Consider the following 21,123-nt stretch of genomic DNA (forward strand, 5'->3'; position numbering starts at 1 on the left):
TAAACCACCCGACAACAAATATTTTCTGGGCAGCGTAGCAAATACTAGAAGAAGAAGAAGAAGAAGAAGAAGAAGAAGAAGAAGAAGAAGAAGAAGAGAGAAATGAAACAGAAAGTCTGAACAATAAGTAGAGACAGCTCTTAATAACACCGAGATAAAACTGTCAAGAAAAGATAAACTACAGCTTACAAAACCAGAAGCAAAGAGCACTAAGATCCGAAATAAAGGTGGGCTACTTGGATAGGACCAGAGGCCAATGTTTGGCCCTTGCAATTCTCTGGGGGCCACTTGGCCTTCCAGAAATGCAATAGAAAAGAAAAGATAAGATAAGATAACTGGTAGCGGGCATTTTGGGCTGGAAGGGATTGACCCAATTAAAAAATGAATTTCTACTCCTAGAAGCTTCCAGAAGAAGGAATTCACCCATTTGCACCATGAAACGGACATATTGAGGGAATCCAGGGCACTCTGAATTAAGTTCCACAGCCAAACGTTCTACTCCTGGTTTGTAAGTATTGAAAATAGCTCATAGAATAATCTTTGAGTTGGAAGGGACCACAAGGATCAACTAGTCCCACCAATTGCCATGCAAGAATGCACAACTACAGCACCAAAGGAAAATGTTCATCCAACATCAGAGTCGGTTGGCCAACGGAAGAAGCATTCGGTTGGCCAAGTATGGAAGCATTCAGTTGGCCAATGGTAAAAGCGAGATGTTGCTCCAGTTGGCCAATGGCGGAAGCATTTAGTTGGCCAATGGTGGAAACATCCAGGAAGCACTGTTTTGGATAGATGAGGGATCAGGGAAAGTGTGGACCACCAGATTTTGCTGGACGTCAGTTTCCATTGGTCTCAGACAGGATGGTCAATGATGTTCAGGGATGAATGGAGCATCCATAATATGTAGAGACTAAAAATATCTAGATATCCATAGCTTCTACACACATGTAGGAGGTAGGCATTTGGTCTGATGCTGTTTTTACTCTTCAGATGTTCTGCTCCACAGAGGAAGCCCAGATGACACTGGGAAAAGCCAGGAGATTTGACAAGAGATGCAATTCAAGTAGACAGTATACAGATTTGCCCTGTGTACAAGGACATTTTGCAATCCGCTGCTATATTTATACATGCCATGTCACAAGGCCACTGTTTATTGAAGTCCGGGTACTTCTGGAAGACAAATCTGTTGTGCTTAAAAAGAGGTTGTGTCATCCGTTCCTTCTTCCTGCTTGAGATTGCTCTAGTGGGGGACCATTCTTGTGAATGAAGTGTAAATAATGGCTGTCTTCCACTTGGAAAAAGCCAACGGGATCAAGTTTCCATGTACATCCACAAACTGACCTGTGCCAGCTGAACTGCGCACGGCTTCCTTGGCAAACAAGGTGATGCTGCGGAGAAGGAACAGCGAAGCTCCTGCTCCGCTAAGGCACAGCATGGTCCCTTTGCTCCAACAAAATAAAATAAGTTCCAGGCTAGATCTCAGAAGCAGAGAATGGTCAAGAGAGGCGTTTCAAGAGAGGCCAGCGATGGGGGTGAATTCCTGCTCTCATGGATGCTTCATGGAAATGCTCCTGTTGAAGTCAAAGGATGGTGGGCTGCATCCCACATCTTCTTTCTTATCATCTTTGCTGCTTCAGATGGTGCCCCAATTGGGGCTGATGTCCTCTGCTGGACTCTGTCCTTCAGTTTCCTGAAAGTCGTCTTCCTCTGCATTTTGGGGGCATTTTGAGATGACTCCTCCTGTGGTCATTTTGAGTGTCCTTTATCTTTGCAAAGTAACTGAAGACGTTCTCTGTATTTTTTCTCTTTCTATCACAATGTTCAGAGGCCTCCTCAGCTGCCCATAATCCCTTGTGTGAGGAAAAACACAAGACCCTTGGGCAGAGTTTCTTCATGCTATCTTCCTCAGGGCTTCTTTAACTGAACTATGGAGAGTAGACCACCAGAGAGACGATTGCACAATGAAAGACAGGACACACAGTTTAGCTTCCTCGGAACTAAAGTAAACAAACGGCCCAACACCACAACTATGACAATTTACCAGAATTGTCTTTCGGCTTTGAAAGCTTCCACCCCCTGCAAACAAATTCATTTTGCATTAAATTAAATTAAATTAAATTAGAATGGTCTAAGATGTACGAAGGGGAGGAGGTCAGGAATCCAATACAGCACTGCTTAGGAGTTTCTGACTGTTGGAAACTTCTACTTTGCCCTCCTCCTTGAAGATATAAATTAGTATTGGAGACCTTGTGGTCCTCCAGATATTGTTGGGCTACAAATTCTGCCATCCATGACCATTGCTCTTGGTAGCTGGGAGCAATGGGACCGAAGGGGGGTTGAGTTTCAAATGCTTGAGGAAGACCACAGTTCATCCACCCATAAAATGAAGCTTTTTATAAAGTAAATCATAAGAAACAAACCACTTCAAACTGAAGTGAAGACCACTAGCTCTCACCACAAACATTGTTTTAGCGATGCTTACTGGAATCCACAGCTTCAAATAACCCAGTCCTATTTCTGGTGCGTTAATGTTGATGATCCGTACACAATTGTTCGCCTCAAGAACCATTGGGGAACATGCTTTTTGAGCATGCGCTGCCCATCACTTAGAACATCTTTGTAAACACTTGGGAAGAATGCTCTCAAATCCTTGATGGTCACTATCACTTCTTCTCAAACTAACCGCTAAACACCAGCGAAGACACAAAGTCCCCATTGATATCAAGAGCAAGACTCCAACAGATTGCATGCCCAAAAGTGACTGATATGGATAAACCCACCAACTCAGCCTTGAAGACCTTGCACCAGGAGCCTGGTATTTTCTTCCCAACTCACATTTTTAGGCACACAGTCTAACACTTGCTTTATAGATTAATGGAGATATGGATGAAAAAACCAAGTTGCTGTGGACAGAGCTGGACAAGAAGCAAGCTACAATTTAGAATTACGAAGTATTGCACCTTTAGTCCCCACCACCACTTTCAAAGGTACATCCTATCCTATCCTATTTGAGATGATATCACCTCTTTCATGAGTCCTTATTGCTGCTTTACTCATTGATGGGAAGAAGAAGGAAATATTAGCTTCCTTCCAGAAACCGAACAGACCTTCTTTGCTTGGTCCAGTGGGTAGATCTTAAGGTTCGCTTGGGTGTAGGATGGACAAGGAGATGTTAGTTACATCTCCTAAACTCAGCACCTGATCTAGGATTCTGGTGATCATTCTTTGATGGCAAGACTACCAATACATAGGACATCCCACACTAAGTCCTTCTTATACTGTTGATGACTATCAATGGAAATGGTCCTCCTCTGTGTCCCCAAACATCTTGCTGGATTTTCGGGACCTTCTGGGTCAAAATATTCCCATGCTCACAGGAAATTCTTGGCCAAGAGGCGTCACTGGCAGCTGTTGTAAACAGCCAACCAAGTGGCACATGCCAGCTCTGACCACATTTTCTCATTCATGAAAGGTCAAGAGAACATTGTTATTATTTTTTTTCATTTTAAAAACAGCTGCGATTTGAAGGAACAGAACTTTCTAATTCTCAAAGGGGAGAAAACAGCCAGTAATGCCTCTCTTTGTACAAAGGCAGGAGCTACCGTTTTAAATTACGGATGCCACCAAGACTTGAAATCAGTCTGTTCATTGGTCAAATGTGGTCCGTTTTGTAAATCCCAGACATGGAAAATTCCAGAATTTGATGCAACAAATTCAGGTATTTAACAATAGTTGTCATGTCACCTCTCGGTCTTCTCTTCCCCGAAGCTAAACATACCCAAGTCCTGAAATCATTCCTCATCAGACTTGATTTCCAGACCTTTCCAGACATCATGTACAAGAGTTATGCTGGCTCAAAGGCCTTCTGGCTCCAGTGTCCTCTTTCCCACAGTGGCCAACCAAATGAATGTGGGAAGACCACAAAGAAGACATGAGGACAGGGGCCTTTTTGCAGCAGCCACATTCCCAGCAAACTTGTGTTGAGAGCCCTCCATTATTGGAGAACATGGCCATCACTGAAAGCCATACCTTGCATTTGGTATCCATCCCTGCATCATGTGGTAGCAACATTCCGTAGTACAGTATAAGCCATTGAAGATAGATAGATAGATAGATAGATAGATAGATAGATAGATAGATAGATAGATGATAGATTTCCTAGTAGCTATTTCTGACATTGTCTTCCATATCTTGCCTAATGCATCCAAGGTGGGGGCCAACTCTGCATCTTGTAGTGCCAAATTCCATCCTCTTAACCATCCATCAAGTTGAGAAATATTTCCTATTAGCTCTCAAATCTGGACAGCAAAACAGTTTTGAGGCCTTCTCCATCCCCACAAAGACACTTATTCTTAAGAGTGTCATAAACAATAATACAAACTGAGATTCCTTTCTATTTGTTTTTCTTAAAAAAAATGCTTCCAGTGCTGCAACAACAACATCATGATCAACAACAACAACAACAGCAGCAGCAGCAACAACAACAACAACAACAACAACAACAAGCATTCCTTCCAAGCTGGTAGAAAATGTCCATGTGGCTTCTGAGGATGGCATTCCAGAGAAATACCGCCCTACATGTCTGTGTATTTGTGGCTTTGCAAGAACATTACAATCTTGGAGAGCCCTTCTCATATTTGACATGTTTTCTTGTACAGAACATGAAACCAAATTATACAGAGGAGGCCGCAGTTGGCCTCGGTCCGGAACCACCCCGCCTACGCTCCTCCGCCGTTGTCTTCTTCCTCTCATTATTGTGGTTTGAATTCAATCAAGGATCGCTTACTAGCATATTTTTATCCTGGCTTGATGGATGGTTGATGCGAGGAGAGGCAGAGTTTTGCTTACTCTTACTTTGGCAAAGGAATGCATGCAAACTCCGGCAAAACCATGCACTGTCATGAGCATGTATGCACCTATGCGTATGTAAGTACGCACTCGTGTGTGCCTTTGCTTATCTTTGAGTGTGAAAGGAGCAGGTTCAAAATACTACAGCTTCATTGGGTAAGGAACAGCACTGGCATCTCCATTTCATGGAGGTGCCACGACCCATAATGTCATGATAGGTAGAAAAGAACCTTCCTTTCTTAGAAACTGTGTTAAGCATTAGCCTCCAAGAGGACTTTAGATGCCCACTCCTCAACCACAAACTCCTGTAAAAATACTTTATGACAAGTGTGTGGGAACATTTCTATCATGTTTCTAATCCTCCATCCCCAAGAAATTTTAGGTCCAGAAGAAGTCTTTTTCAACAATAGAAAGTGAGCAGATGTCACTACTTGGGGTTTTTTTAGGCCTCTCTTGGGGCTAAAATGCCTTGGGGAGGGAAATGTGGCCAAAAATGCTACCCCTTTTTGCTAGAGAGCATTTTCAGACAATTTTTGATGCCTGGGGCCTATAGAAATTATCCTTGGGGACTTCATGAAGTCATACTTGGATGGCCACTGTTTTAGCGCTTTGCTCATCTGCAGGAGGACACTGTCCTTGCAGAGATCCACCTGGTGTTTCCGTTACGTAATTTAAACAGACAAATTATTTTAATGATGGGTAATGCCTGCTTGTTGTTGTGCGCCTTCAAGTCATTTCTGACTTATGGTGACCTTAAGGTGAATCTATCATGAGGTTTGTCATTCCCTTCCTCTGAAGCGGAGAGCATGTGACTTGCCATAGGCATTTTCCATTCTGTTGGCATATCTTTTCTTTGCATTTATGTAATAAATATGACCTCTTGGTGCAATTTTAAAGCAACTCTGTCACTAACAATGGAGAGGGACTGAAGATAAAAAAACATGGGATAACACTTGGGGAAGCCAAAGTCTTGTCATGGTGCAGTGATGGCCAGTTCTGAGGTGGTTCAATAAATAAATGAAGCTGCCCAACCCCTGAGTGAAGCATCTCTTTGCCTGTCCTCAAAACAGGCTAAAATGTCACACAGTAAGAGTCACCCAACCAAATTGGAGGGTGATTATCTAAGACTATTTTGCACGGTGAAAGACAGTGGCCCTATCCCGTGTCTTCCCTCCATCCCGTGCCAACATCCCTTATTAAGAAATACTTCTTATCTCCTCCACTCAGGACAGGATGGCTTGTCTTCTCTCACCCGCTGCAGGGAACGTGCTGTGCCAGTGTTCCCAGCTGTGGGGACAGGGAACAGAGCTGGCATGGTGCCTAGTCAGAGGAACGGAAAGTCTCATGTTGCAGCCAAGTTCATCCCTCTCCCCTCCTCACACAGAGCTGATTTGCAAATGGGGATGGACAGGTAAGAAGGTCATGACACCGCGAGACCAAAAGAGTTGCTAGAAAAGTTTGGAGATCAAATCCCGGAGACGATGGTGGTGTGGGTGGCAAGAAGAATGACACCTGTACATCCAACTTTCCGCCTCCTCTGCTTGATCAGTGGCAACCTGGTTCCCTCCAAACGCTTTGGAATTACTATTCCAATCATCTTTTTTTGAGCATGGTTGGGAATGCTAGTCAAAAAATGTTTGGATGACACCATATCCTTCATGGCATAGCGGTTTGAGTGTTGGACTACAACTCTGGAGACCAGGGTTCAATTCCCAGCTTAGCCATGAAACCCATTGGGTGATCTTGGGCAAGTCACACTCTCTCAGCCTCAGGGGAAGGCAATGGCAAACCTCCTCTGAACAAACCTTGCCAAAAAGAAAACCCCATGATAGAGTCACCATAAGTCAGAAATGACTTGAAGGGATACAAGAACATCAACATAAGCTCCTACCATCTTGATTTGCCTTGGAGGCATAAACAAGCAGGTCAGAGCAAACCTGGTGGTTGCCAACCTAGAAGGGAGCTTTCACCTTTTTCATCTGCCTTCTGATTGTTTTATCTGTTTCTTTTCAATACAGTGTACAAACACACACAGAGAAAGAGTGAGAGAGATTGGGAACGGGATGTACCAGCTCTCTGGGTCCTTACACTCCTCGTCCCCTTAGATGACTCTGGAGTGAGAGAGGAAGAATAGATTCATTCTCCAAACTCAAAGGGTGGTTGTGGGGGTGGAAGCATTCCTTGTGAGCGTTAAGCAAAAAGTAAACGGAATCTCCTCTGACGTTTTCCCTTTCCCTTTCCCTTCCCTTCCTAAACTGCTCTCAGAGTCCAGTAGTTCTCAAACTTTGGTCCTCCAAATGTTTTGGACTTCAACTACCACAGTCCCTGACTATTGGCCAAACTGTCTGTGGCTTCTGGGGTTTGACATCCGAAACACCTGGAGGTTTTCTTGGCAAGATTTGTTCAGAGAAGGTTTGCCATCACCTGCCTCTGAGGCTGAGAGGATATGACTTGTCCAGGGTCATCCAGAGCGTTTTCATGGATGAGTAGGGATTTGAACCCTGGTCTCCCAGAGTCCTAGTCCAATACTGAAATAACTACACCATACCAGCTCTCTAAGACCTGTATACAGAAGGAAAAACCGGGGAGTGCAGATGCCTCGAAAATACCCAGAGAACCACATAGATGAAGCCAAAATTTACTTGACCAGAAATATTGGTTGGACCAAGTGGACCCAACTGAGTGAAGTTATTTTAGATACTCTTCCTTTATGTTTCAAATTAAAAAATGTCTGTATATGGAACAACCAAGAGACAATCTCAGTGGCCAGGGAGATTTCTATGGAGGAATGTATTCTCCATCTAGGATTTGGTCCCTGGTCATCTAGGAACTTATTGGCCAACAAAGCAAGCCTGAAATCTGGCCTAGAAGCAAATTGGCCGCCACTGAGGTTCTAGCCTTGGTCTCTCTCAATGGCTTGAGTTTGTTCCCAACACCTGAACAAAGAAAACAGGATTCGCATTGCAAGAGAGTCCCGCTCCATGGTTTGACTCCAGTCTGCAAAATAGACCTCTGGAAGGGAATTCCCTCAAGGTTTGGCACTGCCAACAAATACAATGTTCTCAAATCAAGGGAAAAGGAGAAATGAAATTGGCCTGCTAGGACTGAGAAGCCATTTGTTTCCTCCAGTGCAACCCTGCTGAGAATGGGGATTCCTCACCTTTGGCATGGCTTGCGGACCTCTTGTTACAACTTCCCCCGCAGATGCCAAGAGCCTTTCCTCTTACGCTAGAGAAAACGCTTGCCTTTGGGGGTTTCCCCTTCAACTTCTCACCTCCTTCCCAGTTCAATTTTCTGTTGTTGCTTTTGTTTTTCAAACAACTCGTGTGTACACACACTGAGCAAGGCAGACACCACTTGTAAAATTCCTTGGTTATTTATAGCCCAACTGTGAGAAACAGAAGCATTTCCTCTTTCATTTGGTTGGCATGGATGGTAGAGCGGATTTCGACCACATGTGCTCCGTGATGCAAAATAAAAACAATCATACCTAGAAGTACCAGACGTCCCCTTTTTCCTGGACAAGTCCTCTTTTTTGCTGATAAAATTTCTGTCTGGGCAGGTTTTGCAAATGATTGGGGGTTTGTAAAATGTCCAGTGCTGCTTTGCCCTCTGCCCACCAATGCCACTGCCTCATTGAATCCACTAGAATAAGCGATGGAGGCCAGACAGAGTGCTGAAGATAGAGAGTGTGACTCCAAGATGTGGAGGAGAAGAGAGACAGACTTGGAGGGGGAGAACGAGACAGATGAGTAAGGCAACCGAGAAACCATGGCATCCAAGCTCTACCAGGGACATGCCAGGTGATGGGTTTGCTTTTCACTATTCTAGTTCCAACAGTGGCAGAGAGGCCCTTCCACTGAGTGGGGGTATGCCAAGCAAAAAGGGCAGGCATTGGTACATATGTCAATGAGGCGATGAATCTATTCCCAAGAGTCCATTGACATTGCACAATTATAGCACTAGTTCTCCACTTTGGCTGCCCTAAGGCAACCTGGGACTGGCGGTTTGTTGTTATTGTGTGTCTCCATTTTTTACTTATGGTGTCCCTAAGGCAACCCCATCGCAGGGTTTTCTTGATAAGTTTCATTGCCAATGCCTCCTCTGAGGCTGAGAGTGTGTGACTTGCCCAAGGTCACCCAGTGGGGCTCCATGGCCAGGCAGGGATTTGAACCCTGGTCTCCAGAGTCATAGTCCAATGCTCAAACCACTACACCACACTGGCAATATTGGCAGTTTAGGGAAGGGCATTTAAAATCCTCAGCCAGAGAACTATGGGACTCCCCATTCTACAAACCCAAAGACTGCATAGGATGCTGCCATTACAGTTAAAGTTGCAATATAATGCTAGATTTGTGTAGTATGAATGGGTCCCAGGTTTTATAGTTCAGGGTTTATAGGAATTATCCAAGGTGCTGAAAGATACACCTCAATTCCTTCAGCACCTTGGATACCTCCAGGTTATTTGGAAAACCATATCTCCTCTCTCTTTATGAACCTCTCTGGTCAGGAAGAACTTCAGGGGAGGTCTTTATCTCAGTTCTATCACCCTTTTAGGTTCATTTGGTAGGGTCACCATAAGCCAGAAATGACTTGAAGGCACACAACACAAAGGATCACACAAGGAGAGTCAGATTCCTACACGGTGTAGGCTCCAAATGTTCCTTACCTGGTTGGCTGCTGGCTGGCCTACCACCACCAATCCTGGGCAGCGCTCATCCTGATGCGAGACTGAGATATTTGAAGCCCATTGGTCCAAGAAGCCTTTGGGGGTATAGACCCCACAGTCCGCGATGCTGGTTGTTTGCTCAAATTCTTCACACACCCCATCACCATCATGGAAGTAGCACCTGCTTGGCTCATCTGCAGGAAGGATGGAGAGAAATGGGGAGTCAAGATACATTTCCCCAAAATAAACCACAATGACAAGTGTGCTTAACAAAAGGAAAGGCAGATACTCCTAGATAGGATTAGATGTGACATTACAAGGATGCACAGGACAGGCTGTTGGACTACAACTCTGGAGACCAGGGTTCGATTCCTCCTTGGCCATGGAAACCCACTGGGTAATCTTGGGCAAGTCACATGCTCTCAGCCTCAGGTGAAAACAATGGCAAACCTCCTCTGAATAAATCTTGCCAAGAAAAACCCATGGTAGGATCGATTTAGGGTCACCATAAGTCAGAAAGGGACAAAACAGCAACAAGATTTGAGAGCCAGTGTGGTGCAGTGGTTTGAGTTTTGGACTCTGACTCTGGAGACTAGGGTTTGATTCCCATCTATGATAGGTTCACCTTAGGGTTGCCATAAGTCATAAATGACTTGAAGGCACACAGCAACAATACAAATAAATCCCATCCCTACATATTTATATCCCAAAATAGAAGATTATGGTCAGGAAAAAAAATCTACATGTGGAACATCTAACCTATACAAACAGTCAGACACTATCATCCAAAGTGGAAATGTCATATTCAATTCAAGATTGCAGGAGCAGAAGTATACATAGGGTGCCATAACACAGGGATGTGGATTGTGCATGGCTACACATGTGCATTACACATGTATGTGCATCCACACTGTGCAATGTTGCACACTGCTCACTCCGCAAGCAGGTGCGTGCATTGCACATTCAATTATCAAATGTTGCAATTCTGTAGTAAGGCAGAGTTGCACAACTGCCGCTTAATCCTGGGAGCATAATGCGACACTCCACCTCCTTGATGCTAATACTAAGCCTAATATTTGTTATTGTGTGTGTGTGTGTGTGTTTTCTCTTTGCCAAATTCCCAGCATGTTTCCTACCTAGCGGTTCCCCTTCTTTATCTATGCATGCACTCACACGGAGAGACTTGAGCCAGTGTCAAAGAAAAATAAGGCAGTCAATAAAAACAAATGCACACATGCACACTCACATCCAAAACACCCTCTGCGCGCAGATAGGAAAATAACAACGAAGCAAACGAAGTGTTGGCAGAGTTTGGCTGATTTCAATGGCTCCTGGCCAGCCCAGAGGGGAGACTCCCGGGCCCCAGTGCTGTTCTCTATTTTGTTCTTAAATGACACTTGCGAAACACAATGTTTAGCAAGGACAAGTGCTTCCAAACAAATCACCCCAGAGACTCGGAGAGGCCTCTGTTTACCCACACACGGCCCATATGGCGTGGGCAGAAGCAGAGGAAAGGCGGGGGGAAATAAGAGAGAGAGAGAGAGAGAAAGAGAGGGCTCCAAATGAATAAACATCCTTTGCGCCAGTCAATGAGACGCTAAGCTGAGCGGGAGGGATCAAAAGTCAGAGGGAAACCGAGTTACTCTCCATGGGCACAGTCCGTGGGGGCGATGGAAGGGGGAAGAGAGGGATGGATAAATTTATTGCAGTGTCTATAAATGAGCAGGATTTTTTACGACACAAGGCTCCAAATGCTGCTACTCTTCTTTCTTTTCTTTTATTGCTGCAGACACACCCAAGGCCTGATTCCAATTGTTAGCTCTGACTAGAGTCCATTGAATCCAACAGGACAGTAAATGAAAGTTCAGTTGAGTCAATGGGTCCAGCTGGGAATCCCATGTGGATTCTCAAGCTATCGTCCCTCGATTGTGGTATTTTTGAGCTGCCTTCAAGCCATTTGCAACCTACTCTGAGCTTAAGGTGAAGCTGTCACAGGGCTTTCCTGGCCAGATTGGTTCATTGCCATTGCCTTCGCCTGAAGCTGAGAGAGGACCGTTTCTCCAAGATCATTCAATAGGTTTCCATGGCTGAGCAGGGATTCGAACTCTGGTCTCTCCGAATCCTGGTCCAGCATTCAGACCATTACACCCCAGTAGTTTTCATGCTTTCTTGCCACTCCACAATTTTAACTGGTTGGTCAAATTCTTCTCAAGCAGCTTCATTGCTTTCAATATCAGTTCCATGGGAGTTTGATCTTCGTAGTGCTTATAAACGTTGTCGGGCTGCAGGATTGTTGCTGTCCTTAATACAACCATCTCCATCATTATTGCTAACATGGGCAAGTTGGTTGGGGATGATAGGAGGTAGAGTCCAACAGACTTAGGCTAAGCGTATGTTCTAACACTAGGCTGGATGGTAGGTCTTGGTGACTTCCTGGGGAGATATATTCTGAGACTAGGCCCATGTTCTGGTGCTAGGTCTTAGTGTCTATCCTGAAGAGATAGGTTCTGATGCCTATGTTCTGATGCTTGGTCTTGGTGACTACATTCTGACACTAGGCTAGACTAGGTATCTACTGATGCTAGACCTTAGGCTAGGCCTATGTTCTGACACTAGGTTGGATGGTAAATCATTGTGACTTCCTGAGGAAATATATTGTGGTGCTAGGTCTTGACAACTTCTGAAGGAGATACATTCTGATGTTGCACCTGGTGCTAAACACGATTTCTACAGGTATATCACCAACATCCAATGGATAAAAAAGAGAGAGAAATCAATTGGCCCCAAATGTTAACTCGCAAGATGTAAGTGACCTTCAACAAGCCTGACCATTCATAGTGAGGATCGAAAAACAGAGCCCTTCCATTGCCGTGTCTTCTCCAGAAGGACTAGAAAGGGCCCTCCCTCTCCAGTTTACTTTTTCTCCTGAATTTTATACAGTAAAATAACATTGCAAGAGCCAGGATAAATCAGATCATTACAATTCAATTACTTAATCCCTCCTCCGCCCCCACAGAATCCAGTTCCAATTCCCGAATAGTGTGGTGGGGTTGGGAAAGAAATTGGGAAAGAAGCGAACTTCAGCTTTGCAGTCTAATGACCGCCTCCCTCTGGAGTTTTACTATGAGAGTACTCTTAATCCTTCTACCAAAAAAAAAGAGAGTAGGTCAATCAGACCTTTGGGTCCCAGGGTATGCTTGCAGAGAAAACTGAAGAGGCAGAGAACTGGGATGGATAAGAAATTGCATGGGTTTGCATTTCCCAACAAATATATCCATTTTGTGCCCTCCAAGACTGACAACAAGGGAAAACATTTGTTGAACAAATCCATGCACGTCCAAGGTTTTCAATTTGTGACGGGGGGGGGGGGGGGGGACACAGGGAAACCCATTTGCAACAAACCATGTATATTAAGAGTTGCAAGGCTAAGTCCCATCCCAGGCACTGTAGGGTTTATAGGTCTCAGGGCTTGAGACTAATTCTCTGGACTAGAATAAGCTTTCCCCGGTGTTCAGGGCAAAAGGGAGGACTCTTAGGGTGACCTCACTGCCTTCAAATCTGCATGGATATATTGTCTCCTCATTGGATAGACTTACATATCAACTACAATTGTTCAGAATACGTTATACAAGCCGTAGGGGGGGGATATCAAGTTTACAAAAGAAGAATGCATAGAGAGGCAGTATTTGAGGCAATGTTCTCACCTTGCGATTCCGTCCCCTTGCATTGAGTAATGGAAAAGTGATGTATATTAGAGCAACCAGTGGCCAGACATGTCAGTTCAAAACACTGCAGCTGCTCTGATTTGTCCCTGTTTAGTACTGAGTTGCCATCTCTTTCAGACATTTGGGACATAAGGGAGAATCTCTGGATTTACAGACTTAAGGCAACATGGTCTCACCTTGGAGGATGATACCATCATACACTGATGAATACTGAAAACAAGAGTGCTCTAGTTGACAATAGGGGCTTTTCCATGCTACACAGTTACAAATCATAGTATTATGATACCTGTTTAGCTGCCCTGGTTCCATCCTATGGTATCCTGGGATTTGCAGTTTAGGAAGGGGTACTTAGCATTCTCAGCCAGACCGTTCTAGTGCCTCCCCAAGCTACAAATCCTGCGATTCTATAGGATGCAGCCATGGCAGTTAAAGGGAATCATGGTGTCATGGTAGTATAGTGTGAAAGGGTACCAGACCTTTGCAGTCTACAAAACACCTCCCACCCAAATGATGAGAGATTGATCTTAACCACAAATTTCTCAGTGGTGCAGGATTCCAGCCCAACCAGAGTCTTGCTTGCTGACTTATCCTAATATCAAAATAGCACAGTTATACCACTGCTCAGTCCATGAATGGGGTGACGTCTCATTCGGCCCCAGGTTTAGCAATCCAGGCTAGATACGCAAACGCTATCCTTCACACAATAGCCCAAGCAAAACTATCAGGATCACGTTCTCCTTGCCTCTCCTCTCCTTGTTCGCTCAACATTGAATGGAAAGACGCAGCACCTCCGGAGATCAGTACCCAAGGTACCACGGTTACATAACCCCAAAGGCTCATTTCTGTCTGCTTGCTTAATCTGAGACTGCTTTAGCCTGCCCTTCACCGATTTCAAAGCTTAGAGGTGGATTGCTTTGCGTATCAACCACATAGTGTGTCAAAGACATTTTGTTTAATAAAAAAAACCACACACCAAAACAGTGTTTCCATCTGCTATCCATAGTTCAGAATATATCACAGCATGTATGGGCTCCTGACCAACTGGCGGCTCTCTCCTTTGCCAGATGCAGGAGGGCAGAGATGAAGACAGTTGCTGTTTTCTCCACATCTTCTTCCCAACAACTGTTATACTGAGTACAGGATGTCCTGCAATTGTGGGAAAAGTCCAACCAATCTTAAGGCTGGTTGACTGGCTGGAAGTGAGACTTGCCAGGGCAGATGTTGGACGATTGCTGGGATTGTGTCTTCCTGAATGGCAGGAGGTTGGACGGTATGGCCCTTGTGGTTTCTTCCAACGCTATAGTGCTATGACTCATTCCAGTCTAGCTGGAGAGGACATGAATGCTCCCTGGTTGTGATTCCAGCCATCATCCTTTGACAGCCCTTCACAGATCCCAGTTATTCGTTCAATCGTTTGTTTGTACAGAGTGTTATTTGCACATTACAAGCAAATACACATTTTATGGACAAGTATTTGGGGGCAAAATACTTGACCATGGTCAAACCCCCTAGAAACCAAGATTACTAGATGGAGGCTATTACTGTATATGTTGGACACACCAAAAGACAACATGAGCCATTAAAAAGACGACAAGTCTGGGGAAAATGGAAGGCAGTAAGAAGAAAGAAAGACTGCATTGCAGATGGATTGACTTCATCAAGAAAGCCATGGCCCACAGTTTGCAAAAGCTGGGCTGAGTTGTCCCTACCATTAGGGAGCATGAAAGAGGAACCTCAAATGGAAGGTGTTGAAAAGCAGTAGCAAGGTGTTGGGAAAGCTATGCGCTAAGTTTGGCCTCCCATGCTTCTCCTTAAATACCTTGTTGTCTTCCTGGTTTTGACTTTTGCAGAGGGAATAGAAAGATGCAACATTGTTTTGCTCTTTGCTTGCCCATTTCTGCCACCTCAGTTAAATGAATAAGGACAGTTTGAATATATTCAGAGCCCACCAAATAACTTTTCCAAGGTCTGGAGATATGCACTCATCAGCCAAGAAGAGGCCACCAGAGATATCCCTACACTCAATGGCACTGAAATAAGCCCAGCATTGACAGGACGATAGCGAGAACCTTCTCCAAGTGACTCTGTTATGGTGATGATAGGAGAGAAAAAACACTACACTTCTGATAAGATCATATATTTGGGATCAAACAGGAAGCAGGATCTGGTCCAATAAGATGAGTTAATCCATACTTGTCTGGAGAGGAGGCTGCCCTTCGACTATCTGCCGGCCAGCAGGAGATCCGTATGGAGGCTAATTTGTTCCTGATTGCATTTAAGACCCCAATAAATCTGTCTGCTCCGAGTCAGCCAAAGCCCAAAGGAGGAGAAGACGAGAGAGACAAAGATGTCTGAATTAAAACGGAGACGCTCCGGTTGATTAAGGGAAAAATCTTCCTGAATCCCAGCCCAGGCGGGGTGAGCGTGCCCCTTCTCCGATTCCAGCTCCACTCGACCGAGTCGGCACGCCCTGCCCTTCATTACCTTTTTGGCATCCCCGGCCCCAAAGACATTGGTTACAGGAGCCAGGAAAAGATTAGGTGTTCCATCAGCTTCATGGACTGTGCAAGTAGGATGGGAAAATGTGGTTTCACTACTGTATTTCTTCGACATATATATTTCTTTCTTCTTCTTCTTTTTCCAAAAAGGGGAGATGTGTTCTTAATGCTAGCAGGTTAAGGTGAAATGTTCTCAGTTGCCCTTGACCCAAGATGTTTCCATGCCTGAAATGTATCATTCAAATGGCACCCCTTGTGCACACAGACGCATGGATTGTGCTGCATGGATTGCATTTGTCTACCAGTCAGTGACTTTCTTACTTAGCTTCACAAGTTGTTGTGTGCCTTCATTTCTGACTTATGGCAACCCTAAGACAAATCTATAATGGAGTTTTCTTGGTAAGGTTTGTTCAGAGGAGGTTTGGCATGGACTTTTCCTGAGGTTGAGAGAATGAGACTTGCCCAGTGTCATTTTTAGTGTCTCCCTCTGCAATGCTAGAAATGTGGGAATGGCATTAAAATTTCATGGGGAAGGGGGAAGAATTCATACGGAGAGGCAATGGCTTCATTGCGTTCCCCCTTGTAGCTACACCCTTGAGAAGATGCCTTCTTTGGAGCAAAAGCATGAAGGAGGAAGGCCTGGCCTTTACAACTACGGAGCCAAGCGTGAGTCGAAAAGAGCCTGTTTTATATCGTTATAAATTGGATGGGGCACAGATGAAATGGGCCTAGGAGTGCTTATTTGCATTGTTCCTTATAATAAACTGTATCTTGGCTCAGCAGAAGGACTGATAAGATTTTGGCCTCCGTCTCATAAACAGCAGATGTGGTACTCTCTGAACTAGTTTCTTTTTCCCCAACTCGCCCGCTACAATTTGCAGGGTGTCATGGACCTGCTCCCTAGGGAAGGTTTCATCACCCATTTTGACAGAGGTTCTGTCTAATTTCTTGGCTGGAGTTCACCCCAGAGTTCATTTCTTGCAAGCCAACCAAAAGGATCACTTCAGAGGCTGGGGGCGAATTTGGGAACCAAACCTTCCTGCACATTGACATGTCAGTGCATGGGGATATTGCTGGTTTGAGGGACTCCAATTCTGGAGACCAGGGTTGGATTCTCCAATTGACGATGAGAAGTCAGTGGGTGATCATGGTTGAGTCATACCCCAGAAAACCCCATAATAGGGTCACCTTAGGTCACCATGACTTGGAAGTGACTTGAAGGTCCCCAAGAACAACAAGATGAATGCTTCTCAAAGTGGTGATCCACAGATCAAGGCCTCTCCATAAGCCATTGGCTTCCAGTTCATGGTGGGTTACCAGGAAACAATGCAAGCATGACAACAACATAACACAAACGTGGTACTATTTCCCAGACGCACAATGTTGGTGGTAGGGAATACCCATCTGCTGCATGAAATAGCTTGAGAAGCACTCATCTAGCTCTTTTTAACTAGCACCTGAGAAAACTGTGTATCTCATGATATTTGTGGTACACTCAACCTATATCCAAGTGTTCTTCACCATCAATCATGCTGGCTAAGGCTGATGGGTGCTGCAGTCCAAATCAACATCTGAAGGGGTATAACTCTGTGGTGGGATGGGGATTAAAGCACATCCCTTCAGATACTGCTGGACTGCAGCACCCATCAGCCTTAGCCAGTATGGTTGATGAAGCATGGCAGAGAAGACTGAGCAAAATCAATAGGACTGAATTTAGTGGTGATTCACAAGCCCCATTGGTTTTAGCAGGTCTTGTGGGAGCTCAACATTTGGTTCAGCCCAGAGAAAACAAAAACAAAAGGCACAAACGTAGAGGTATTTTCTGCAATATGTGGCAGAGTTTTCTTTTTAAAAACCGAGCCTTTCCACTCTTGGATGGCATTAAGTCTAGTTTGCTGAGTCAGCCCTAAGGCTTGATTACTTGTCAAAAACCTGCCATCTCTTCCCTTTGCATCTGGATCAGAACCAACAAGCCACAGTCCCAAAGCCAGGCATTTTCTCTCTCTCATCCATAAAGACATTTACACCCCCAGAGCGTCACCAGGGCCAAAGGCCTCATGACTCACCCAGAAAGCTCTCCTGCCAGTCTTGGGCTTAGGTTTAACATAGAAGGAAAGCTGGCAAGCTTGCCACAAAAGCAGGAAAGCTGATTATCTTGGCAAGATTGGTTCAGAAGGTGGCTTGCCTTTGCCTTCCTCTGAGACTGAGAAAGTGTGACCTTCACAAAGTCACCCAGTGATTTTCCACAGCCAAACAGGGATTCGAATCCTGGTCTCCAGAGTCATAGGTCTACATTCAAACCACAACCCCACACTGGCTCTCAGTAACCATTGATTCAGGACCTATGGCTGAGCTTTCTTTGTCATGCTAGCTCATGGAACCAAAGAACCTTGGAGCTGGAAGGACCCATAAGTGGCATTTAGTCCAACTCCCTGCCATTAAGGAATACACAACTAAAGCACTCTGGAGAAGCAGAAAACATGTTGGCTCCATCTACTACCTGACATCCCTTCAGATATTTCAAGATAGGTAACATATCACCTCTTAGTCTTCAAGGTAGGTATCATATCACCTCTTAGTCTTCTCTCCTCCAAGTTAAACATACCTAACTGTCTCAGTTCTTCCTTGTAAGGTTTGGTGTCCAGACCTTCGATAATTTAGATCACCCTTTACCGGACATGTTCCAGCTTGCCAGTGCCCTTCTTGAACCGTTGTGCCACAAATTGGACACAGACTTCCAGCTGAGGTCAGACCAAAGCAGACAAAGACAGCTTTCATGTGCATGGAAATTAACGTTATATTACTGGTATACCTGAGAGACATAGGTGTATGAATCTGAAATATCAATCTGCAAAGGGATCTTGCAACACCTTTGAGACGAACTGCGAAAGAAGTTGTAGCATGAGCTTTCGTAGATGTGGTCTGCTTCCTCAGTAGCCACAGAAATGCGAAACCTGAGCAACATCTACATTACACTTGATCTTAGCCAAAAAGCTGAGAAGCGATGAGCAACATCTTATCACCATACCTACAAGTTTTGCATATACATACAGTCTGGTTAGAAATGTCCTTCCTGGGCACCAGTTCATGCATCTGGGGATGTAGACCAAGCCTACAAAAGCTCATGCTACATACTGCTATACCTCAGTTAACAAAGCAGATGGATTCTAGGGCATTACTCCTTCAACAAAAATTTGCTACTGGAGACAGAAATAGCATAGAAAGAATAGGGATAGGGTTACCACACTGCAAAAAGAAGAAGTGCAATTCAACTTGTTTGAGCAAACTTGGCATTCCCAAGTAACCATATGTACATACGGAATAAAACAATCAGGTCAGACGGTTACCCCGATTTCCACATTGTCCATCGAAACCCACAACAAGTTACTCAAATGGAAGACCAGGGCAAAGAAAAGAAAGCAAAGAGAAAGAGCTTGAGAGAGAGAGAGAGGACACTCTAGTGTGGTTTGCACTGAGTAAAACAATGACTCTGGAGACCCGGGTTCGATTTCCCACTCGGCTATGAAACCCATTCAGTGAGCTTGGTCAAGTCACATTCTCTCAGTCTCAGGGGAAGGCAACCACCTCTGAAGAAATCTTGCCCTGAAAACCCCATGATTGGTTCATCTCAGGTTCGCCATAAATCGGAAACGACTTGAAGGCACACACAAAATACACACAAAACAACGGGGATGAACATCGAGTACAGAATCCTATTTTTGGTTTGGGGCGAAGGTGCTGGCCGCAGCATTATCTCTTGTTCTACAATCACTGCTCTTTTAAAAATAAAAAGCAAAGCAAAGCAAAGAAGAAGAAGAGACCAGACTGAATTAAAGAGGCAAGGGAGGGGGAAGCAAGGGTATTTTTAAGCATGGCTATTTACTTAGGGATGGTTCCAAATGCAACAAGCTTTCTACCATATAACTACATGTCCAATTTATTCCCCCTCCTCTCCCCCCTCCTCCTTCCTTTTCTTAAACAATGAACAAAAATGCACAAGCGTTGTTTCTGGGTAACAGATTCTTGGACCGAGTTGGCCTCTGCGCTTCAGTTCCTCCTGCCAACTCCAAAAGTATATTCAGGCTGCGCTCTCCTGCTGTTTCCCTCATGGAAGCAGGAGGTGGAGGGGAAGAGGAGAGGAGGAGAGATGGCCAAAATACTGTTTTTTCACTGCAAAGATACTCTGGCCTGCTTAGGGCATTTTAGACGCATCACATTGCAAGCCTAGGAGCTCAGCAGTTACCGACAAGACACACACAAATATCAACGCACTTGGTGAGAGGCACCCCAGACCCACCACCACTATTGGACACCATGGTTGGGGAAAGTATGGCCCATGGAGCACATGCAGTCCTTGAGTTCCTAAATGTGGCCCTTGGCATATGCCCTAAAGTGCCCTCTAAAGCCCCCAAACATTAAATACTGGGCTGATTTGGGGGCAATCTGGGTCTACTGGTTGATCCAACAGGAGTGGGGAACATGTGCACCTCCTGGTGGTGTTGAGTTGCAATTCCCATCAAACCTAAGAAGTAAGGCCAACAGTGTTGGGGGGGGGGGCGGTGATGTCTAACAACATCAAGACACAGAATCATAGAGTTCATGTTCTTCTCCTTTGATATGTTTGTCTTCGGGTCGCCATAAGTCAGAAACAACTTGAAGGTGCACATAACAACAACAACAACAACAACAACAACAACAACAACAACATGCTTCTGGGGGGGAATCACTGCATAGCTAAAGCTCCTAGACTGCCTATAAATCACATTACTTATATCCTTTGCTCCCAAAATGTTTGACCAGCATCCACTTTCAATTCTGGGCAAAGCAACAAGATTTTCAGGAAACCTCACTTTACAATCCCAGGGAGAAGTTGGTAAAAGGGTGTTTTCCCTCTTTCAGTTGTAAGTATATTTTTATTTTATTTTACTTTTATTTTTGGGGATTATTTTCTCTCCTTGCAGAGATACTATGCAGACTTCGTTGTTGTTGTGAAACGCTGGCCTTATTGCAAGGGGGCCGGAACGGAGGTGCATGTGTTTGCATGGAGAAGGGGAGACTGTATGCACAGAAGTAGGAAAACATGCCCAGCAGAGACATGGATGCTCATCCATCAATTTCTTTTAAGCAAATTGGGGGGTGGATGGGTGGGGAGAAGGAAAGACGTCTAAGATTAGGTTGGTGTCAGTCACTTATCCTTTGGGCCTCCCTGGAGAATGTTCTCCTAAATGGGAGAGCTGGCAAGCTCATGAATATTAACTGTTCCCCTGAATGCGTCGCTGTCTAGCGAAACAATACGATTAGCGGGGATGGCGGGAGACCTGATTTATGAAAGAGGAGAGGCTGGCCCAAACCCACAAAAGTAAGATTTTGGGAGTAGGGGGAG

At 44.8% G+C, this 21,123-nt stretch overlaps 1 protein-coding gene across 1 annotated transcript in view; it reads right to left on the minus strand.

The window, feature by feature from the left end:
* Positions 1 to 21,123, minus strand: part of PAPPA (pappalysin 1) — a 97,326-nt gene that overhangs the window by 39,769 nt on the left and 36,434 nt on the right. Inside the window, exon 9 of the mRNA XM_042478653.1 lies at positions 9,518 to 9,711. Coding sequence (XP_042334587.1) covers positions 9,518 to 9,711 — 194 coding nt within the window. The remainder of the gene's footprint in view (positions 1 to 9,517; positions 9,712 to 21,123) is intronic.

This window comes from Sceloporus undulatus, chromosome 7 (assembly GCF_019175285.1).
Source record: "Sceloporus undulatus isolate JIND9_A2432 ecotype Alabama chromosome 7, SceUnd_v1.1, whole genome shotgun sequence".
NCBI lineage: Eukaryota > Metazoa > Chordata > Lepidosauria > Squamata > Phrynosomatidae > Sceloporus > Sceloporus undulatus.